This window comes from Pavona decussata, unplaced genomic scaffold, assembly GCF_977016875.1.
Source record: "Pavona decussata unplaced genomic scaffold, jaPavDecu1.1 SCAFFOLD_188, whole genome shotgun sequence".
Lineage (NCBI taxonomy): Eukaryota > Metazoa > Cnidaria > Anthozoa > Scleractinia > Agariciidae > Pavona > Pavona decussata.
Genome location: NW_028145597.1, coordinates 354,566 through 370,492, shown reverse-complemented (window position 1 = coordinate 370,492; position 15,927 = coordinate 354,566). Strand labels below are relative to the sequence as shown.

Genomic DNA, 15,927 nt, shown 5'->3' with positions numbered 1-15,927 from the left:
TGTGGGAGCTAAGGCCATTTCTTGGATTTGAATGTCGATGAGTGGCATATGTGAACGACGTGTGATGCTACGTTTAAAGCCTGGTGCAGGATGTTTGGTTCATGCTTCTATAGCTCAGTGTAGAGCATCTGAACTAGTAATCACAAGATCATAGGTTCGACTCCTGATAGGAAAACTCAGCTCTGATTTTCTTTTTCCGGGTTTGCCTGTGTCACTGGCTGAAAAAAAAAAATTATTCCCCAGGGTCCAGTTTCTCGAAGCATGGTTAGCGCTAACCCGGGTTAAATGCCATGACAACCTACAGGTTTTAATACCTCTTAACCAATGGTTCGCGCTAACCATGCTTCGAGCAACTCAGCCCAGGGCTTAAATTTTGCCTTCTTTTCGCGTTAAGTTCAAATATTTAAACGAAAATGCTAATTCTTTATAACAAGGATCTTTTTCAGGAGACTAAATGAAAACAATACACTAAAAAGACAGGCTTGCATGTCAGTCACAGTGTATAGCGCCCCCAGGAGGTAGTGCCAAGCTCTCACAGTATTCCTTGAGTTTCTCCCTCGGAAACCGTTCGCTCCTCAGAACAGAATGTGTATATTTCCGCATCAAATAAAAGCTATTTTTGTAAGGGTTTGCCACAGTTTTAGCAGCCATATTAAACCAGAGAAGCGTTAAGCTGATGAACTTAAACTGTGGCCATCCTAAGTTCGAAATCTTCTTTCAAGACAATACAACTACTCCTTGAAGTTGCTACACAAACGTTGGGAACCAAATGAACTTCCTGTAGCGAGAGTGATAGTTTTAACAGCTTACTGTAAAGATTATACAACTGTATGGTCTTGAAAGTTAGACACTTGTATTTATTTACCTGGTCTAGAATATCTTCTCTGTTGGTAGAAGCCAGCATGATAACACCCTCCATGGTATTCATACCTGAAAATCAAATTTTTACATTACTGTAGGTGTCAGATAAATTTAGTTTAAGTGCCCCTAACCCTTCAATTTGTTTTCTTTTGGTAGATTTCCATATCTGTGAAGAACTCATCTTCGAAAATTTTTTTTAGAAATATTGAATCCTTTTTTTTTTACGAGCGCTAAAAGTTACTAAAATTTTTTAATTTTTGCGCACTTGCCCCGCTGGACAAATTTTTGTCTCGTGGGCTCATTAGGAACGAGCCAATGAGAAGCGTCCGATATTTGACACTTTCTTACCTGTGACGTAAGAAAAGGACACCAGAAGGATTCTTATGCATGCTGATTCCTTTCTCTACATTTCGAGAGTTGCTGCATCCAAAAACCACACATTTTTCAACCATTTTCTCTGTTTACAATTGAAGCATTACCGCGAATCTTCGGATATTTTTGCACGATGTCCTTTTCTTACGTCACGCTCCATATTTGCACACATTTGGCCGAGTGGGGGACTAATGCGAACGATAGGTGAAAATATCGACAAGACTGCCTTCACTTCTAGCGCTCGTAAAAAAAAGGGTCTCAATATTTCTCAAATTTTTTTTCGAAAATGAGTTCTTGAAAGATATGGAAATCTACCAAAAGAAAACAAATTGAAGGGTTAGGGGCACTTTCTTACCCTCATCAATGAAAAATCGACTTTATTCATGAATCTATCACTCAACTCACCATCCATCTCCACAAGCAGCTGATTCAAAGTGTTTTCTTGTTCATTGTGCCCACCTAAAGAACTGAGTAATGGAAATAAACTCATCACTTGAGGCTCTATGAAGATGTTAACGTCTACCACGGCCCTTGAAACAGGGCACCCAACGCTTTAATTCAGTGGACATCTGCTCAGAAGGCCTTAATCGCTGCAGCAATTACGATTTAGTCGTAAAGGAAATCTACAAATTTCTTTGGCAAAACGTTAGCTCACAATTTCGTAACACTGGAAAACTAATTCCTTTCGTTTTCGAGGGAGTAGATATGCCGTTAAAAACGTGAAAAAATACTCAGCTAGCTGACTCGAAGGCTAAGGCCTGTTCCAAACGTCGTGCCAATGCCGTGCCGAACTTAAATCAATTTGACCCGGCAGTAGCAAGGCAGTGATTTCAAACGTCGAATTTAATTCAGTCGTGCCTAATTCTAAAATATAGAAATGCGTAGAACGAGCAAATAAAGCCAAAATACACTAAAATAATTTATGAATTTGGTTCAGCACGGCAATAGCTCGCTGTTTGAAATCAAGTCGCACTGCACGACAGGGCCTGCCGTGCTACTGCCGTGCTAAATAGTCGTGCAGAACTTAATTCAGCCTGCCGAACTAAATGGTTTTAAACGTCGTGCTACTGCCGTGTTTAAGTCGAATTCAATTCTTGAATTTAGTTCGACACGGCAATAGCGCGACGTTTGGATCAGGCCTAAGAGACATGAAGAGAATAAAACAATAAGTTCGCATGTACTTGAACACCGGGGGGGGGGGGGGGAGGGTACTCCCATATATGGTCTAGATAGGTATGTGCCGCCCGATAGGGTATGGTTTTTGAGAGTCTCGATCCTTAAATAGGGTATCATTTTTGCACGTGTTGGCATTGTGTTCCCAGCGTGATCCTTAGATAGGGTACCTAAGTTGTATCAGCATAACACTGTCACAATAGTGACCAAACTTCTGTGAAGGATGTTCCATGGTAATGATGGCATATTATTAAACTAGGCTTACTCCAGTATTCTATGCTTGATGTTTAACTTCCGATGTTACAGAAACGAAATAAAGCCGTTCACGACATTAAATTCTTAGTTTTTGTTTTTCCCTTGAATAGGGTGTCATTGTTCGGGTTTGGGCCTTAAATAGGGTATCAATCTTCGTTTGTCTCATCCTTAAATAGGGTCAGGGTTTAAGAACCTGGGCGGCACACACCTATCCCAAATTTATGGGAGTATCCCCCCCGGGACTTGAACCAGAATCACTACCATCAACTCACTTTCCTTTCCTTGATCTTCCAATGGCATCCACCTCATCAATGTACAAGATACACGGAGCTAGCTTCTTGGCGCGGTTGAACAGATCCCTGACTCTAGCTGAACCAACACCCGAAAATACTTCCACAAAGTCTGAGCCGGCCATGGTGAGGAACGGAACATCTGCCTCTGTTGCTACTGCTTTGGCTAACAAAGTCTTGCCCGTACCGGGCGGACCAACGAGGAGGGCGCCCTTAAAATGGTTAAGAGTATTTGAAAATACATACCTCTTACTAACCGAGTTCGAGGTCTGCACTGTAAGTTACGGACCGAGTTCACGCCTGGGCCATAGATCAACGGGAAAAACGAGGATCCGTAACTTACAGTACGGACCGAGAAAACGAGGTTAGTAAGATATTCATTATATCTCTGAGGTTAATCGAGCGCGCGGGAAAGGAAACTAGTTGAAGTTTAGCGGGCCGTACAGTGAAATACAGCCCGCAAAATTGACCAATCACGCCGGCCGCGTACTAAATGAGAGATGTAATAAATGCACGTACAGTGTATGTACTGTATGCCAACATGCTTGATAACAGAAAGAAAGTTTACAAAAGTGATGTCTGGCAGATTTATTTACAACTTTCAATAATTCTCGTTTATTTAGTATTTTTTGTCAAAAACTAAAATACATGTAACAGAACTACATGTATACTAAGTGTCTTATTAACCTGTTCCAGACTCTCGGTGTACTGCGGGAGACGCAAAGAAGAAGCGTTCCTCTTGCGCGCTCCTTTGCGTCTCCCACGGTTTACCCAGAGCCTGGAAAAGGCTAGTTTCTTACATGATAACTAGTCTTTGTGATACTTGAAACACAGCTTATTTGGAACAATTTTGATTCAAGGAAAAATTCCACTTGTGATAGATCAGACGCATAAAACCCTTAACTATCAATCTGTTAAAGAATCAACTAGACTTTTGTCATTTTCATTTGCTTTTTGTTGACTGCAAGTGCTGTGTATACTGCTACCAATAGCATCCTTTATAGAAATGAACCTACATTACCTTGGGTATTTTTGCTCCAAGCTCTGAATACCTTAAAGGTGACTTAAGGTAGTCTACAAATTCCATCACTTCGAGTTTAGCCTCTTCCATACCGGCAACATCTTTGAAGCTATAGGAGGAATGGAGACAAAACAGTCACCTATTGTTCAAAGGGGCAATGTCATGGAGATTTTGCTAAACATGTATCTTGCTGCCCAAATGTTTGACTAAGAACCTCTTTTCCTACACGAAATTAGAGGAACATATGAAATGATTTCTCCAAGAAAGAATAACCAATGTTCAGTTTTTAGCAATGTTTTCAAAGTACTCAGAAGGAACTTGAAAAAACTGGTCAATTTGTTACAAAAGTTGCAATCCATTTCCATCCTAGCCATCCACAGCCAAAGATGAAAGATACCAGTTGCTGTGTAGTAGTAGGGTTATTGTTAACAAAACTAAACCATTATTTTAACGTTTCCGTCGGTACAAATATGTTTTTTCATCATCCGAAGTAACACTTTTTTGGGCAAATAGGTGACAGTCTGCCCCTGACAAGGCCAATGGCTTTAAATATCACTGCAGTCATCTGAATTTGTATGTATAAGTGTTCAGCAGAGCAAACGTGATCTTGACAGATTTTCTTTGATTTTATTAACAGACAGCATCTGAACCCTTGATCTCCTAAGTACTCTGCAGTAATGCCGATGCCCAGGAATTTAGCCATAATTAATTTGTATTAAATAATACATTAAACCTTATATACAAGTCTAATCACTGGCCGGACCCTGCAGTCTTCCACAAAACAAGTACATATGAAGCAAAGATGTGCTTTCAGTATATTTGTCTCATTTTTTCAAGGGTGATTTTTTCCTTTGCCCCTGATTATTGCATGTGCCGTGAGGACACAAGTCTAGAAATGGTGGGCATTCAAATTATTTTTCATGTCACGAATTTCCACAGGTAGCCCAACTGAAGCTCTCTGAGTCTTTGTATAAGGTGTCCATATCGCACAACTAAAGGCTAGCACAGGCCTCTGGTTTTAATTTTCTTTCATACCTTATTCCCTGTCCTGCTCCAGGCATTACCACTGTTGGCTTGGCTTTAATGTAATTTGACTATGAAATGGACAACAGAACAGTCATGAACTGATCAACCTGACCAGTGCAAATAAAGCAAACTTTACAATGGCAATCCATTCAAGAAATTTTAAAATGCATTCAAATGACTGTTCATTTGTTAAGCCCCATTCAGACTAGGTGGCCATGCCAGGGCTCTGTGCCTGGCACTGAAAAGGACATTGTTCAGAATCTTTGGCCCCCAATTCAAGGAGAAATCATTCGTCAATATAGCACCCACCATTTTGTTTACTGTATCATAGGCATAGAGAGGCATGAGGAAAAAGTGTGGGAACTGACTTGTAAAATCCTGTTCAGACCAGTACCTCACCCAGGGACGGTGCCAGAGTACTACTACCCTTGGAGGTAGTGCCTGTGCTTGGCAGGGGCACTAACCTGCACGGGGCCTTAAGTCTATTGCTTACAGGAGTAGGCACAGGATGACGTTTATCCATACAGTTGGCAGACCTACATTCAGGTGGTCACCTCCTCAATGCGAAATTCTACTAGTACCTTTGATGGCCCTCCTCTCCAACACTGCCCATGAATTAGTGTCCACAGCACCAGCTAGCTAATCAGGTATTCAGAATAAAATTATTGCAATTTCTTTATCCAATAATTTCCAACTTACAAATGGATTGCTTCCCAGGATACCTCCTGATTTGTTTCCACTTTTTGTTCCTCTACCATAAACCAGGTACCAGATGATACCCAGGATGGCAATTGACACTGCAGCATTCAACGCTGTAGATCTGTCAAATGAATATGTATTTGCCAGAAGCCACGTTTACAGGACAGTTCCACTAAAGCTGATTTCCATCATCGCGTAAATTTTATTTTGCTGGCTTTATGTACGTAAATAAAGAAAGAAGTGATGTGTGAGCTATGTGCGTTAACGAAAAAAAGTTGAACAGCGCTCATCTTTTTATGTTTACGCAAGCTGTCCATATGTTGCTTCTTATTTTGTTTATGTACAGTACATGAAGCCAGCCCAACGTACATCCATACGCACTTTAAATTTACACAACAGTGGAAATCTACCTTAAAAAACAGCACAACTTCCAGTGGTGTAACTTATCAGGTAACCTGCTTTTAATGATTTTCTTTGGTTAAGGAAATAGAGCTGAAGGGTATAATTATATCATGATCATGTGTAGGATGTAAGGGACCATAAAAAAAAGGGCCATTGTCCATACCTGTTTTCAGACCTGGCTTGTAGTGTAATTAAGCTTTGCATCAGTACCAAAGTCAAGAATTGGTAAACTTCACCAGAAAATTCAGCTTGAATGATATATTTTGGATTCTTTTCTTTCTCTACTATTCATTTGTAGTTGAAAAGACAAATACCGGTACATTTATAATTATGTTCTTGTGGTTCCTTTGAAAACCATACCCGATTTAAGCTGCCGTTACACATTGAAACTCTTAGCTGAAACTTGTGTGCAACAGCGCTGTGAAACAAGTTTCAGCAGATATTGCACCATGTAACATGGTCGGTTTCGTGAAACTTTTTCGAACTTCCATTGCGAGACAAGTTTCACGAAAAGTAGAACCGCTTCCTACTTCTGCAACTGCTCGCAACGGTCGAAGTGGTGAAAAAACAAGAGTTTCACTGTGTAACACCAGTTCGTGAAACTTGTTTCGCAGAGCCATTACACACAAGTTTCAGCTAAAAGTTTCAACGTGTAACGGTAGCTTTAAGACCATAATGGTCAAAATCTGTATCCGTTTTCAGACTAAAACGGGTCAAAACCCAACCCCAATAAGGGCTGATCTGAGTCTGAGATTTGAATCCAAGTTAGACAAATTGGTGGGCATCATGTGCACTAGGCTTGGTTATCACACACTGGCCAAAAAGACCTGACGAGTGAAAAACAATATTAAGCTCCCTAGTGCCCCATATGCATCCAGTGTTTGCAGGAGTTTAGAGTGGTACCAACTTACAGCAGTTCATTCTTGGTTCTATATCTGATTGGAATATAGTCACTGGATGGTATGCGCAGGTCAGCTTGAGCGGCTGCCATCTTTTGTTCAAAGCTATCCAAGCTTGCGATGCTGAACACAAAGTGTGGGCCATGGGTTATTATCTGTAAAAACACAAATAGAACATTGATTAAGTCAAACATATTCAGCCTAGAAGGTTGAACATAGCTTAAAATCAAGGCAAGGGGCAGGGAATTTAATGTAAAGATGTAGGACAACAAAATACCCCCAGGGGTGCACAGTTTGGTTGTTCAGTGGTTTGATCTGAAACTTTGCCATTTTGGTCCTCAGCAGCAAATAGCTCATTTCACATATATAAACATATAAGCTTTTTATTGGACCAAAATCTCCTTTTACAGTTTGACTACTGCTTTGCCTGTCTGTACAGACCATAAAGTTGTTTTAACAGACCATATAAGTTTATGTGTATTGGGGCAGTTGAAATTGGACGTGCAAGGACTAAAAATGACTGTAACTCAACTGCTTCAGATAGTAATTCAGAATCAAGTCTGAAAATGGGGCTACATGTAGATATTTGAGGGTAGAGTGTAATATTTCAGTTTGTCATATTCTTGTTTACCTCCTTCCCTCCCACCATTGCTCCTCTGTGCAAAAAGACAAAGATTCTGTCCTGGCTTGACGGCACCTCCAAATGCTCTACCTGAAATTAACATAGAAAAAGGCCAAGTCAAACTAAGCTGGGGCCATAATAAAAGAAAGTAGACGATTGTGGCAACAAAAAAATTTCAGGGCATGTTACACTACGCAACGATTCGTGCAACTTGTCTTGCAGCAAAATTGCGAGACAAGTTGCAAGAAAAGTTGCCTAGTGTGACAGTGCCTTTATGTAACACCAGTTAACTTTAAGAGATCTGCTGGTAATAAACCATGTACATTATGTACCTCTCCCGTAGATAGCATTTCTCTGTAAAAAGTTGACCATGTTGTCTCTGGGGTGGGGTCAGATCCTGCTGTTAGGAAGTAGAACACTGCCAACATCAGCCACGGAAGGATGGACACCCACCCACCCTGATTTCCTGGGTCAGAATCAAAAGGACCTGGACTGTCACCTTCAAAATATACAAAGATTCAAATATTACTGTGGTAATCAGGTACCCTGTAGGTACATCTGTTCAACAATGGGATGTCCAGATAGGGAGGAGAAGCACTAGTAACGTGTATTCTTTAATGAAACTCCAGATTATGTTTGTTAGGAGAAAGATTGATCACAGTAAAGTAGCCCTGGATCAAACCCTTACCCTTTTATATAACATTTTTGCAGGAAAAGGAAGCCCTTTCGTCACATACATAATTATATACCTTCCATAGGAAATGATACCCCTTACACAAACCTACCATAAAAAAAACTGCATATCTTTTCTGTTGGACTGTTCCATATATTTTGATAGGCCCTTTAAAACAATTTAGCCCATGAAATCCCATCCTTTTGATATACAATACCTCCAGCCTTAAAAATGGTATGTACCCTTTTGGACAGATCAGGCCTCCCTGTATTAGTCTATTAAAGGTAGTACCCACCCCTTCCCCCCACTGGGATCAAATGTACCCCATACAAAAGCAGTTTGTTAATAAAAACAATTACGAGGCACAAGAAGAACTTACGAGAGTATATCAGCTTTGAGGGTAGAAATTATCACTAGGGGTTTGAGAAAATACAAAACATGATTAACCTGCCATCCAGCCTTTGGAGAGCAGAGATGCACAATTGATCAGAAGACATTTCAAAGATATACTCATAGCTATGTTTTTGATAAAATTTAACAGTAGCAAAGTAAAAAAATTCAATGGGTCATTTCTTAGGCAAGGTGGTCATCAGCTTCATTGGATTTTTGAGCTGACAGCTTTCTCTTGTCTGAAACAATGAAGAAGTCATCTTTTCTTTTTCCCTTACAGTTCCTTCCTTTCCAAATCACCGTTGTGGTTTCACAGATTACCTTGTTGCCGCTGATCTCCTTGGCCATGTTTTCTCTGATGGCTTGTTGAAAAGAATCTGGCAATGCCTATTGATACATGTATTTATTATAAATTAATCGTCATGTGATGAGCAGTGGCAGATAACAATAATGTCTAAAAAGTGAAAATTATACTATGTACAGTAGTTACAAGTGCTCAATAACACTGCAGTGCAACAAAATGTTCCCTCACCAAGTCTTGCATCTTTTCTTTTTAGGAGCAGATACACTTGATATAATGAAGGAGAATGAACATTCTTTACTGAAACCTGCACCTACAAAAAGGAAAGAGAAACTGACATTAACTAGTATTATAAAGAAGATTTTAATAAACTTATTACGTACTATGAATTCTACTTTCAATTCTGCAAGGGAAAGTCTGAAGGGGAGGGAGGCTGAGCACACAAGAGTCACTTACCAATATTATTCTTCACCACCCTTGGGAAATTGAATGTTAATGCAAAACTAAGGTACTGTATACTATCTTGAAAGCCAAGCTGCAATTTTATGAACATTATGCCGAAGATCTTCGGTGAGGGTTTTCAAATCACTCTGAATACTGGTGCACGATTGTGGTCGTTGGCATAAAGTTACGTAAGATGGAGGCATTACCTGGCATAGATTACTGATTTTGTAAACTTCAACCATTCAAATGAACTGTTGTTAATCCAAAAATATCCAGAATTTCTCTCCTGGTGTAAGATTTAAGGTCTTTGAAACTCTCGGCATATCTTTGGCGTGGGATGTTCACAGAATGCATCCTGGTATACATGTAAATCACCCATAATGGGAAGATTTAACCAGATTTTATCCAGTAATTTTAAGGCTCCCAGATGAGGAATACAATTTCAAGGGCCGCCTACACATCAGGACAAAAAACTGGAACAGACCCATTAAAAAGCGGTACGGTGCTGATAATTTTTGTTAAGAGATAACTTACCCTGTCAACTACCTGCACCGTTCTTGAAATATTTTTAGCATGGGCAAAATTTCGTTTCAAAAATTATTGATACCGCCCCACTTTTTTAACGGATGTAACTGACAGTGTTACCTACGACTTGTCTCACAACGGCATTGAATGAGGGAAACTACTACTGCACTTTTAAATTAAGCTGACTCGTTTATATTACAGATCTACATCACTACATGTATTACATTACGGGCTTATAAATTTTATCATCATGGATTAACGCAACAATTTACATTTTATACATAAAAAGCTCCAACCTGTGAGTTTCTTGTTAAACTACCCAAATATCTTCTCAAATTGCATTCAAGACATCTTCGTCCAACACTGACTGGATTTGATAAGCGCTGCTTGTTATTATTGAGAGTGCCAAAACATCTCGAACTGGTGTACGTAGCGTTATGCAACAATCTTGTTGGGAATCTGGCAAAGTTGAAAGCCCAGTATTTACAGGAAAATCGGGGTAAGGAGTCGATTAAAAGGCGATTCATTTTCCCATATCGCTACTTTTGCACGAGGCTTCGAAAACAAATCAGTTCGTGCAGAAATTCAGTTCTATTAAAGGAGTAAGAGTTTTCAAAACAAACCATCCGCCATCTTTGTTTGAATCCCCAATATTTTTGAGCAGCGGTCAGGTAAAATGTCACTTGATAAGCACGTGACCAAATTGTGATCACATGACCCACTGAGACTGCGCAGTTGTTGCATTACGTCATTGTCTTCTTTTATTTTACGCCTCGTGGAGTGAAAACGTTATAGATACGTTTCGAAGGGAGGTTGAAAGGTGTGAGGTTTGCGTTGGAGTTTGAGAAGTTTTCACGTTTTTTGCACTCAAAGAGATATACAGATTTGTGAAGCAAGCATGGCTTTTGCTATTGATCACGATTACTGCGCAGTGATGCCTTCTGATAAAGATCACAAGAACATTACTCTGCCACAAACGGATTGTGAAGGAGCAAACAATATGGACGCCAACTGCGATGAACTCCACGCCAACAAGAGAAAGCAGCAGTTGTGTATCAGAGAGGATATTTCTAACGAGCCTGCAAACATCGATGTAATAGCGAGTTCTTTGTCTCCTGCCCACAGTACAGATAGCGGTGTGGATGCTGGCGTGGAAGATTTCTTGGCGGATTTTCCCACATCTTGGAGGAATGAACTTGAAGATTTCACTTTGAATGATGAAGATTTGAAAGATTTGGAAGCGCTTCTGAGCGAAAACTTCACCACTAACGAACTGCCATCTATAAAAGAAGCAAACAACAGAGACTCTAGAACTCTTTCAGTGCTCAACCCTACCACAAAAGCGAATGTTCAGTTTGCCAAAGGGGAAGGGAAGCAGTTATCCGATGATGCCGAGCAGGCCATCTTTGAAAAAAACAAGAGGAACGCTATTGCCGCTAGAGAAAACCGACAGAAGAAGAAGAAATACGTGGAAGGACTTGAGAGTGACGTTGCTAAATTGAAAGAAGAGAACAAGACTTTAAAAACACGCAATGAAAGTATGTCCAAAATGGTGATCAAGTTATCTGACGAGGTGAAATATCTTCGCAGTGTTCTTGCCAATGAAAGCACGATTTCACTTCTGCTAAAAAGTGTGGCAGCAACACCTGGAATCGCGCTGACATCTTCGCTCATGCAGTCATCAGGCAGTAAAGGGGAAGAAACAGACCGGGAAAGTACCAGCGGGAAGCAGGGAGAACGGCAGTATGTTACAAGAAGCAGAAAAAGGCAATCAGATGCTCACCAACCAGAGGACGTCGTGGATGCCACACCCAGTAAAAAGAGCCGTGGTACTACCCCTGGTGGTGTCTGCCTTCATGTGAACAATGGCAAAGTGTCATTGGAGTTGTGCGCAAAGTGTGAGAAGAAAGCAATGCAAAGTGGATTCCTGTAAAATTTGCAAACAAAATGTCCGTATCACAGGCCAAGTATAATATTTCTCCTTAAATAGCAGAAAGAAACTACAGTGCCATTGCAGTGGAGTGTGAGTCGTAGTATATGGTGATTGAACCCAAGTTAAGGTTTAAACTGGTCCGTGTTGAAGACAAAACGATGAAAGCAAAAACACCTAAAAAAAACACAAAAAGGAACCTGCCACGGTATAGGCTGTGTAATTATCATGAATATTTGGCAGCACGCACTCGTCGTCTTTCTTTTTCCTTTTCAGGTGCAGATCAAGGTTGGATGCAGGCCACAAGTTGCCGACACTATGGCATACAGAACAGACTTCTAAATCTAAATGGTAAAGTATCAGATTCCTGGGATTTAAAAACTTGACCTTTTGAGAAGTTTAGACAAGCTTGGTACATTTTTCTTACAATCCAAAACAAGTTCTAATCCTCGAGAAAATATAGAAGTGGTTAAGCATTTTTTTATGTAATGTTTTTGGCAAATTCTTACATTGTAGTTATATTATTTGGCTGGAAAAAAATACAATTTGTTAAGTGGAAAGGTTGGTTGTGCTGTGCTCCCCTAAACCTTATTCCGTTCTTTAATATTTCCCACTGAAGTTTGTTTCTGCAACAATTTGTGTATTATGTAAGTCACTCGGACGCAAGCTGATAACTAGAGAGAGTTTATGCACTCTTTCCATCTCCATTTTGCCCACAATTTTTGTTGTAACTTTACCAAGAAATATTTGGTGATTGCTGCACCCTTGTAAAGCAAGTTGAATAAAAAAGAAAAATCCAAAAGCCAGCACAGCCATCCTTTATTCTCATCCTGTATGCTTTTCTAAACACTTGAAAGGTCAAGTTTTATTCATTAGTGTGAACGAGCATTGTAACTGACGAACAGTGGTTTTTCCTTTCATGCAACTAAAGCTGTGTCATCTGCATCAGTGAGGCTTTGGAGAGCCCGTTCTGGACTTCTGTATGTAGGTAATGAAATTTGAGGTTAGTTTACATAGAAATTAGATTGCAGAAGAAGATATTGCAAGACAACGTTTGGTCGAAGAGTTGTTATTAGCCTCAAATATCAAGATAAAGATTATTGGAAAAGCTTTGGTCACAAAAAGTTTAAATGAGTAATTAAAAAATAGAACAGACAAAAGATAGCATGATTTGATTGCTAATTGGCTTTCTAAGTTTTTTATAGATGTATATCACATGCAAACAGTGTACATAGTAATATTCAAGTTGACTTGATTTTCGTTTTTGTATTGCATTGAACAATCTTTTGAGTATTACGGGAAGTTTACGTTCTGTGAAGTTTACATTAAATTTTGTAGATTTGTACTTGCCATTAATATGTGTGGCATGTCCCGAGAAACTCTTAAAATAACCAAAAAAAGAGAAATATATTGTATTTACACAAAAAAATGTATATAGTGAAGATTAAATGAGATCTATTTTACATCATAGTGTTGGTTTGTTTGATTTTCAACCAAGTAATAATAGAGAGATTTATTATGTTTATGGCCAACGACAGAAATGACCATGATTTATCCTACATTTGCCGATCGCTGTTTTCAGTTTCTCAGTATTATTGAGTTGTTTTGCTTTAGCATCGAAGGCCAGAATTATTTTGCACTAGTATAATCTATGTACAAATTTTTTTTTTTTTTTTTTTTTTTTTTTGAGAAAAGAACAACTTGAATGGCAAGTTTGCCATTTACCATAAACACAATAATTCAAAATCTCTCTACTATCTCCAGTGAAAGGGAGAAGGGGAAGCAAAGCATCCGCTAGATAAAAAAAAAAACCCTTTAATCTTTATACTGCAATGTACACAGCAGTGCGGAAGCTACCAGGATTTTTTGCTCACTAGGAATTAATTTGATGCATCAAGTTACCGGGAGAAGTATGGTAGTTAAACACCAGGCCCTGGTTGTTCAAAGAGTGGATAACTATACAGTGGATAAATCCCTATCCAGCGGATAAAATGTACTTCAACCAGCACATTTTATTCGCTGGATAGTGAGTTATCTGCTGGATAAAGTTATCTGCTCTTTGAACAGCCTGGGTCAGGTCTCTGGTAGTTTGGTTTCCCGACAGAATTTGAGGACAAGTTGTACTTGTATTTTTTTCACCCTATTCTAATTTAAATTTGATGTTTGGTTGTTTGGTTTGGTTTCTTTTTAAATGTCAATCCAGCTGGATAAAACTTTGGCCCTGGCCGTTAAAGAGCAGATAACTCTATCCAGTGGTTAAAATGTACTCCAACCAAATTCATTTTATGACTTATCCGTTGCATAGAGCTACCTTCTCTTCGAATAACCTGGCCTAGGATTGTTCTTTGAATTGGCTTGGCTTTCATTTTCACCACTTGGTGTGTAATGTTTGTTGCGATTTGTCTGTTTGAAGCCACATGTTTCATTGAGCTTTACAATTGAACCCACAAATGCAAAGTTGGGTTGCATCAAGATCATTTGTGGAATCCTAATGGATTTTCAAGGTTAACAAAATGTTGTGGTGGTGGTGTAACCACTGTGGTGCAGAATAAAAGAAACGTACTAATAAAAAATATGCGATGATGTTTTCCTTGACACTAAGAGTAGAGAAGACTGTTTTCAATTCATCATTAAAGCAAGCCTCTTCCAAGTCCCTTGCCGCTCAGGGGTCTCCCTTCATCACGCGCCCCTCTTCCTCACGCCTTATATTTTTTATTGAGCCAGCTACGTAGGCAGACCACTGAAGGGTTAAGGATTTTAAGTGTGCCACCCTCCTGTTGCATAATACAAGTTCCTTCAGTTCCGGGCATGAGGCAAGGCTAGCTTGCAATCTACTACCGGTATTGCAACACTTCAAAATGTTTGCTATGCTTTTGCATACTGCAGGGATGAAAAAGGCACTCTTTGGGTGGGGTATCCTGTTAAACAAGGTACCACCCTGGAAATGGAAGGGAAAGGTCAAGGCACTTGAAAGTGATGAGGCCGAAAGCTGAGCTCAGGAATATTTTCTTAGGGGTGCATGGAGTGAGCTTGAGAGCTAACGTCAAAGAGAAGTGAAGCTGACTTTGAAAAGTAGCTGATGGGACATGGTGCACTTTTTTTTCTTAGCTATATTGGTATGTGCCGCCACAAGGGGTGTGATCTTTGGGTATAGATTTTAAGAGCCTGAAAGTCTGAAATTTTCAGACCAATTATGAAGTGGCTAGGCTGAAATAGGGTCATGGTAAAGAAAACCCTCCAAAATTACAGAGTGATAAGACCACTCTACCATTGCATGGAGTCGGGTAAAGGTGGCCTGCAGAAAAGGCGTTATTGTTTTGTGTGTGCGAAAAAAAAATTATCTCAAAAAAACGCTTGTTCTTCTCGATTGAAAGTGGAGGAGACGTCCTGGGGACGATGTTACCATATGCGCGCAAAGAATTGTGGTAGGGAGAAGCAAGATGGCGGCACCCGAGGTTGTCGAACCCGTTCTGTTGTTTTGTGACACATTTACCCATCCAGAAAATGAGGTAAGGTGGCTTTGAATATGTAAAGAAAGTCAAAGTTTTATATTCTGTATGAAATTCGTTGATTGGAGCTCAATATGTTTCGCAGAAACGTTTTGCATCTCGCAAATTACACTTCGCAAACATGCATGCATGGTGTCGGTCGGTCCAGTGGTACAGTGGAGCGCACTGGCAAACTCTAAAGTCTTGACAATTTTATCTAAAAGTTCAAAGAATGTATTCATTATTAAGACTGAGCTTTATTTTCAATATTTTAAAATCCTATTTGTGTCACTGCCATCTAGGAAATGCATCTCGACTTGGTAAGTTTTCCAAGACCAGTTTGTATTCAGGAAGTGAGAGTGATACCTGCAGGACACAGGGTTCATGCCGCAGTCAGTGAGAGAGAAAAAATGGGGTATGTTGGACGTCACATGGATTCTGTTCATGAAGTTTTAGTTGTCTTTCACAAGCAACCAGGGGAGAGATCTAGACACCTGTAGTTGATCTTATTATCTTGTGAATAACTGGATTATATCCCCTACACTATAGGGAATCT

The 15,927-nt window shown here is 39.7% G+C and overlaps 3 protein-coding genes across 3 annotated transcripts in view; 2 read left to right on the top strand and 1 right to left on the bottom strand.

Annotated features, from left to right (window-relative positions):
- The window catches only part of LOC146462429 (mitochondrial inner membrane m-AAA protease component paraplegin-like), a 32,078-nt gene extending 21,464 nt beyond the window's left edge, over positions 1-10,614 (bottom strand). The window contains exons 1-12 of the mRNA XM_085085661.1: positions 10,250-10,614; positions 9,216-9,297; positions 9,005-9,070; positions 7,953-8,119; positions 7,630-7,710; positions 7,011-7,153; positions 5,698-5,818; positions 5,008-5,066; positions 3,973-4,081; positions 2,934-3,163; positions 1,639-1,700; positions 866-930 (exon numbers count right to left, since the gene is read on the bottom strand). Of these exons, the coding sequence (XP_084941787.1) occupies positions 866-930; positions 1,639-1,700; positions 2,934-3,163; positions 3,973-4,081; positions 5,008-5,066; positions 5,698-5,818; positions 7,011-7,153; positions 7,630-7,710; positions 7,953-8,119; positions 9,005-9,070; positions 9,216-9,297; positions 10,250-10,480 (1,416 nt within the window). The 5' untranslated portion in view covers positions 10,481-10,614. The remainder of the gene's footprint in view (positions 1-865; positions 931-1,638; positions 1,701-2,933; positions 3,164-3,972; positions 4,082-5,007; positions 5,067-5,697; positions 5,819-7,010; positions 7,154-7,629; positions 7,711-7,952; positions 8,120-9,004; positions 9,071-9,215; positions 9,298-10,249) is intronic.
- A 114-nt stretch (positions 10,615-10,728) lies between these two features.
- Positions 10,729-13,346, top strand: LOC146462428 (uncharacterized). Its single transcript, XM_085085663.1, has 2 exons — positions 10,729-12,234; positions 12,815-13,346. The coding sequence occupies exon 1, from the start codon at positions 10,852-10,854 to the stop codon at positions 11,884-11,886; it is 1,035 nt and encodes a 344-aa protein (XP_084941789.1). The 5' UTR covers positions 10,729-10,851; the 3' UTR covers positions 11,887-12,234; positions 12,815-13,346.
- Positions 13,347-15,278: 1,932 nt separating this feature from the next.
- LOC146462426 (protein virilizer homolog) overlaps positions 15,279-15,927 on the top strand; it is a 42,093-nt gene continuing 41,444 nt past the window's right edge. The window contains exons 1-2 of the mRNA XM_085085660.1: positions 15,279-15,392; positions 15,674-15,786. Of these exons, the coding sequence (XP_084941786.1) occupies positions 15,324-15,392; positions 15,674-15,786 (182 nt within the window). The 5' untranslated portion in view covers positions 15,279-15,323. The remainder of the gene's footprint in view (positions 15,393-15,673; positions 15,787-15,927) is intronic.